Source organism: Seriola lalandi, unplaced genomic scaffold, assembly GCF_002814215.2.
Source record: "Seriola lalandi dorsalis isolate HSWRI2012SDOR001 ecotype SW California unplaced genomic scaffold, Sedor1 jcf7180002051985, whole genome shotgun sequence".
NCBI lineage: Eukaryota > Metazoa > Chordata > Actinopteri > Carangiformes > Carangidae > Seriola > Seriola lalandi.
In genome coordinates this window covers 902-7,737 of record NW_019522538.1, presented here as the reverse complement: position 1 = coordinate 7,737, position 6,836 = coordinate 902, and the positions used below count along the sequence as shown (strand labels likewise).

The window sequence follows — 6,836 nt, the reverse complement described above, 5'->3', positions numbered from 1 at the left end:
GTTTATTACAACTTCAGTGATGTCGTGCACTTTTGGAGCCAGACTCTAGTGGTCATTAGAGGAACTGCAGCTTGTGATACCTCGGTGTTGGCTTCATGGTTAAAACTGTCACTGTGTGTGTTATTTACCCTTAATTCATCTGCTTTCCTACTCACACTGAAATGTGTTTTCCTCGTCCTTGTGTACAAGGGGAACAACACCATCCTGTAGGACAGACCATTGACTCAGAGAATGATCATCTACCTCTGCAGCCTTTTATTCTGAAGGCTTGTTTCTTTAAGTGTTTTTTTTTTATAAACTTTGTGTTTATTTATTTTGACTCTTCACTCAGACTCACTACATTTACAATTGTTCTTCCTTTAACCCTGAACAAAGCCTTTGAGGAGCTCTGCTCAAAAACCAAGTGTGGCTGTTCTTCATGACTTTCAGACTGAGGAGGGAGATTTCAACATGAACTAAAAATAAGAATTAAGGGCTGAGTCACCTCCCTGAAATGTGTAAAGAATGGAGACTTTACAGTAGATTAAATACACAAACATATTTTCTGTAGCAGCTGTGGTTTCAGTAACTGATGACTTTGCACTCACACACAGTTATATGCTTCCGTCTTTACTAAAAGCATCATATCATCACGATCATGATCACGACCTGACATACAGTGGTTGTTGATATCTTTGAAGCTGTGTAAGATTAGGAAAAACCTTCAGTGTGACACCAGGTTTTTATCCTGAGCGTCACAAGTGTTTCAGTGTGTTAATGCAGACGTGATATTTGTTACCATGGCTCCACAATGATGAACACACAGACACATGAGAGTGGATGCTGAGCCAAGCTTTAATTTAGAAAGAACAGAGACTTTTCTTTACAGAAGGACAGTGTATAATATTTATTGTATAATTCACATCAAACCTCTTTATTTTAGTTAAAACAAACTTTGCAATGTATTTTATATTTATCACACATTAGAGGACTATTGACAAAGTTGTTCCCAACCAATTCATGCTATTCATTTATATTTTTTGTGTGAATATTATCTGAAAACAGTCTCATAGATGCAGGCGAAAATGTAAATAAAGCAACAAAAACTGAAATGTAGGCTAGACTGATTTCTGGAGCATAACTCAATCTAAGTACTTCAGCACACTGAGCGAGGATACAAGGATAAACTGTGCATTTCCAGGCCAGAGTCAGACTCAAGACAACTGGTCGTTTAAATCTATCATGCTGCTGGTCGCCTTTATTGTGAAGTTCTGTCGGTCATATGTGTTGCATTCATTTGACAGACTCTTAAATTTAAAGCAAATTGCATTTTTTCCCAAATGCATTGAAACCAGTAAATGTGTAAATGTTTCTCTCTAGAGTTGTGGCAGTTTATGTCATATAAGCTGCAAGAGTTTGAAAACCAATTATAGGGAAATGCACAAATTAAACTTCTGTCAATTTCCTCCTCCAGAACCCCCACCTCCTCTGCCCCCGCTAACTCTTCCGTGATTACCCTTATTCCCAACAGCTATCCACCCGTCTTCATCCTCCTCCCCTTTTTGTTTAGGCTTTTTATCTGAAACACAATAGTGTGTAACTAGACCATCAGTGGAGCAGCTGAGACATTGCATCTGACCTTCTATGTTGTCACAACGGAAAATGTTCTGAAGACCGATTTTGCCTGAGGAAGCAAGGTTACGAAGAGATTGTTCTCGGTCCGGCTTAGTTGGTTTTTTACCAGCTTTGGGGATGAAAAGCTTTTTAAACACCACAGCATAATTACCCCACTTTGTAATCTGTTGTATGGTATTGAGAATGCTCCAGTCACTTTTTTCACTTGTACATTTTTGATCACACGGAGCGGCATAAACATAGAATAGCATCAAATCCTTGAAGTTATTATTGTTTTGTATAGCGCTGAGTGCCTTCAGGGTGCGGTACTCTGCATGATCATCTATATTACCAACTTTATCCTTGCACTTTTCCTCAACATCAAGCCATGTCACAACCCCCGGAGGGCATTGAGCCAGAACATCTTGCCTTTGCACACGTCCATCTTTACACCGATTGAAAACGTCTGACAGAAGTGTGGCTCCTACCACCTTCGTGCCGGTGAACACCTCACATCTCAACATAGCATTCTTCACGTCTTCACCATTGTCAGGGACTGCTCCGACATCATAAGATTCCCCGCTCTTTGGGATGCTTACAGCCAGACTGAACATGGGTAATTTGCTGTCAGAGGAAACAGATGCACACAATGTTAACCATATGTCATTTAAAACAGTATATTAATGTACAATAGGAAGTTAGATAGAAGATAGAAGTATTGATTAAGTAAAACTGTCTATTTACATGTTACTCAGGACATCAGTCATTTTCTGTCTTTTTTTAAATCAAATGGTTTGGATATTGTGACTTAAATAGCAGAGTTTTTATAGTCTTTTGTTTTTCTTTTTCTGTCCTTTGTCTTTGCTGTAACCTCCTCCAACACTCCAACCTCCTGTACCATCAGAAATGCAGTAGTGAGCAACTCCATTACCATTGGAGCATACGCTGCATTGCATCTGATTAGCTTGTTTATCACAACGGAATACTTTTAAGTGTTTTGTAAAGTGCTATATAAGTAAAGTTTACATAAATCTTTGCTGACCTTTGATCATCGTTGGGGTTTGTATACCTGCCAAAGGAAACAGACACAGATGTTAGTGGGTATGTTTGATCAGACAGATGGAAGGAGGCACCGATCAAAGACTTTGATCATAGAAACTCTCTGAATAATAGAAAGAGACAATCAACATACAGAAAATATAAATTCATTCGATTAAACCAGTTCAGTTCTCTCAACAGAAAAACGAGATGAAAGATTTGCTCCTCTTCAGATTACTAATCATTTGTTTGAAATATTGATATAGAGATATAGAGTTAGAAAGTTTATTTTCTTTAAAAATCCATAAACAGCTGTTACAGAAACAAACATCATCATATCCTCAGGATCATGTCATGTTCAGGCCTTTAAGTTTTTCCTCTACATTACAGAGAAAGTTGACTCACTTTCTCCGAACTTGTTGTACAATTGTTAAAAGTTGGTTCTGACCCACGGCCAAACTGTTTCCAGTAGACAGGAACACGGCCAGCGTCACAGCCATCCATCTCAGGCCAGCCATCTGAGTGTTTTTAACAACAGCATCACCACAGAGCATTAAAACAGGGAGGGTGATAATAATAATAATGATAACAGGTTGTAACTGGTTGTAGTTGGAGTTTTTTCTGTGAAGTTCAGCAAGGTTAGTTAAAGTAAATGTAGAAAAAAATCTGTTGGAAATTTGGCAAAGAGTCGAACAAAAAGTGAACAAATCATGATCAAGGGAGTTCTCACCTTCACCGCTGCTGCCGGCAGGATCTGAGACCTAAAACGGAAAAGACATGAGCAACAATAAACGTCAAAAGTAAAAATGTATGTCATTGTAATGTAAAAGCATAAGGTCACAATCTTTCATCTGTTGAAGCAATAGCCAGGTGCTCATGGGAACAACGCAACAGGCTTTTCTTGCTGTAATCGTTCTTGCTTTTAATACTGGCCTTTCAAACATCCCTTCATAATGCACTAATAATAAGAGATGGGGGGACAAAATCTACAGTTCTCATTCTGTCACAAAATCTTGGACAAGGGTTGCAACTATTGAGTATTTTCATTATCGATAAAATTACTTTTTCAGATTATTATTTTGTCTATAATGTAAAAATGTCCATCACAGTTTCCTTCACAGCATCAAATGTTCAAAAACAACTCAAAGCAATCAAAATATTTTCATCCAAAAAACACACATTTTCTATTATTAGACTAATAAGAAGAAATGTCAAACCCAATGAGAAAACACACTGGGCTAGAGACATGGTTGTTGTTGCCTGAAGATGATGTTAATCGAGGGAAATTCAGTGTGTCATCCTCTAACTGCCAATTGTGGCTGCAAATTCACTTTGTTCTTTGCTCAGCAAAAGTTATATGGTCTAGCTTTAATAAACTTTTCTTGAACTGCAAGCCTTTGACATTCTTGCAAGATTTCGGTCTAATGAGATTTAGTACAGGACCTCTATGAATGTCTGTAATTAACAAAGCAAACAAGTCTTTTGTTATTTGTGAATTAATTCTTAATGTTTCTATTGTTTATAGTCTAATCTTTATTCAAAATGTGATAATCAGTCTTGAGAACTAAAAGAACAATTACATTTTCCTCCTCTTTGTCACTTTGATGCTGTAACAAATACATTTATCAAAAGCTACTAAATTTCCATTGCGCTGTTTTTTAGAAGGAAATCTGGTTGTATATCTCACCTGTGTAATGAAGGACAGGTGTGAGACTGATGATCTGAAGCTGTCGACTCCCTCGGGGTTCCTTTCAGTGCTGGGAAGAAATGTGTGAACACTGTGGAGGAAAGGGCTTTTTTATGAAGCAGAGTGAGACCGTGCTCAAAGCTTTACTGTGGCGTCATCACTTTATCTTTACATTCAAATTCTGTCCGTTGAATATAATTTAAGGTAAAATGTATTATCAGTGCAGGGAGACAGTGTCCTTTCAGCAGACCCTCCCTTTCTCCATGTCATATGTGACACTACAGTCGAGTCTCTACATCTAACAAATGAGTACAATGACTAGAAATGATGGTGAAAAAGAAAAGAAAAGGAATTAATATATTTTAGTGAAGTGAAGTTGTGAGACAAACAGACAGAATAGTAACTACAATGATGAATTATAAGGCACGTTGCTACACCGGTCAGGTTTAGGCACAAAGTGGACTTCGTTGAGGTCAGAGAAACCTTTGTGATTTTCTATCAGCGTTCTTTAACCAATCAGACGCTGCAGTCAACTGTTCGTATTGCTGCTGAGTAACTGAGTATTGCTCAGTTATATTAGTGGTTGTCAACAAGCGTCAAATCCTAGTCATAATCATTGAGGCACTGAATATTTGTTTAAATCGCCCTACAAATGTTTACTCATTGATGGACGTGAACTACTGCTGCTTAATCGAAATATAATCAAAAACACAATATGGCCAAGTGCAATATCCAAATCGCAGGAGCTGCAATTTTTTTGGGATAAAGGTAAAATGTGTCACAACATTGGTGTGAATTGTAGACCCAACAAATATCCCATCATTCTTAAATTTCCTTCAGTGAAAATGAAATGCAAAAACAACCATTCCCAACTGAAATCGCAATAACTGTGAACTGAGAGCGAGGTGAAGGAAATAATCATTGCCTACAATGATGTTTAAAGAAAACAGGAGTCACCAAAGGTTTTTCCTTTCCAATTTAATTTCAGTCACTGGTTTTCAGGCAATAATAAATGTGGTCGTATTAAAATTGGGAATCATCAAGCTGTCATACCACTTGATCAAAGTAAATGGGCTTTGCAGACCCAAAGTACAGGTCTAACAAATACAGGTAACTCTTAGCCACAGTAACTTGAGTGTCGGCTGGATGGTGTCCTGTCGTCTTGTGAAGACTTACTGTCATGTGTTGCAGAGCAGTGACATGGAAATACATTTTACAAGCTTCACCAGTAAAGTGCTGGTCTGCAGTTTGAATTAGGGAGATAAGCCAAACGGTGAGCGTAGCGCCATGCTATTATCTATTGAAAAAGACAATGGAGAAACGTTAATAAATTACAGAGACACTGAAGCAGGGCTTGTCCACGACCTGTTATTTAACAGGGGAATAAAGATAACATAAAATTTTATTTCATCTCATTAAAATATACAGAAGTCACTCACTGAAATTCAAACTAAACTCACCTTTACAATATAGACTGTAAACCCAGTTGTTTGAAAAGTGTTAGTCAGTCAGCTCTTGTGTTTTATACCAGAATAGAACATAAAACGAATATGGATATGTTTGGAGTTTCAGATGCCCGGATCTACTAACAGAGAGTTAGTGATCACTGAATCATTCACCCTATTAATGATCATTATCCTCATCTGTAACCACACACCACTTTTCAAAGCCCAAGTTACTATGTGTCTCACACACTGCAGCAAATTAAAATCATGAATTATAAACGTTGATTCTTTAAATTTCTATATTGCCAACAAAAAGGCCTGTCTGTTTCTGGGTGAGTATATAACTCTTTATTGCTCTTATGTCGTGCTCTTATGTGTGATCTCCCCACTGCTCTTCTCTCTCTACTACTCACTCTACGTCAATTTTTAACAGATGATAGTAGAAATATTTGACACACAGACAAACCAGAGTTGACGCTGAGCCAAGCTTTAATCAGAAAAAACAAAACATCTCAGAAGCGTAAAGTAACTGGGTAATAATGATAAAAACACAAATGCATTTGAGAATTTAAGAAAATTAAATGATCTTGAAAAACATTTTTAGTAGAAAAACTTCTACTTCCTCAGCAAATTAAAGGTAAGAAAACTGATTGATTTAGTAGCATAATCAATAGTGGTATTGAAATTTCAGGTTTACATGTTGATTACATCAATCATCATCTTTGGATGGATTACAGAATTTTAATTTGTCTCATGTTTTGAGTTATGACCAAATTCCTGCAAAACAAATGATTAGCCCATCAGTGTCAGCAGTTAGCTGCACAGCTAACATGCTAACCTATGATGGTGAAGAAAGTAAACATTATGGCATTTTCATTGTGAGCACGTTAGATGCTGAACCTACCCACCCTCTGCCACCCGTTCTACTGGATCATCCTGTACCACTCCCACCTCCTGTACCATCAGAAACGCAGTAGTGAGCAACTCCATTACCACTAGAGCATACGCTGCATTGCATCTGATTAGCTCGTTTATCACAACGGAATATGTTGTTTAGACCAATTTGACCTCGG

The 6,836-nt window shown here is 37.6% G+C and overlaps 1 protein-coding gene across 1 annotated transcript; it reads right to left on the bottom strand.

Moving 5' to 3' along the window:
* Window positions 1–816: 816 nt before the first annotated feature.
* Window positions 817–6,830, bottom strand: LOC111649792 (uncharacterized). Its single transcript, XM_087172081.1, has 5 exons — window positions 4,319–6,830; window positions 3,362–3,392; window positions 3,037–3,149; window positions 2,636–2,662; window positions 817–2,217 (listed from the first exon to the last, which is right to left on the bottom strand). Exons 3-5 carry the CDS (start codon window positions 3,147–3,149, stop codon window positions 1,437–1,439), a joined length of 921 nt encoding a protein of 306 aa, XP_087028207.1. The 5' UTR covers window positions 3,362–3,392; window positions 4,319–6,830; the 3' UTR covers window positions 817–1,436.
* Window positions 6,831–6,836: the final 6 nt, after the last annotated feature.

Excerpts from the sequence above, each read along its gene's own strand:
- LOC111649792 (XM_087172081.1), bottom strand. The coding sequence starts at position 3,149 with ATGGCTGGCCTGAGATGGATGGCTGTGACGCTGGCCGTGTTCCTGTCT. Across the intron at positions 2,663-3,036 it reads GTACAACAAGTTCGGAGAAA|GTATACAAACCCCAACGATG; the intron begins GTGAGTCAACTT and ends TTCCTTTGGCAG. Across the intron at positions 2,218-2,635 it reads AACCCCAACGATGATCAAAG|CAAATTACCCATGTTCAGTC; the intron begins GTCAGCAAAGAT and ends TTCCTCTGACAG.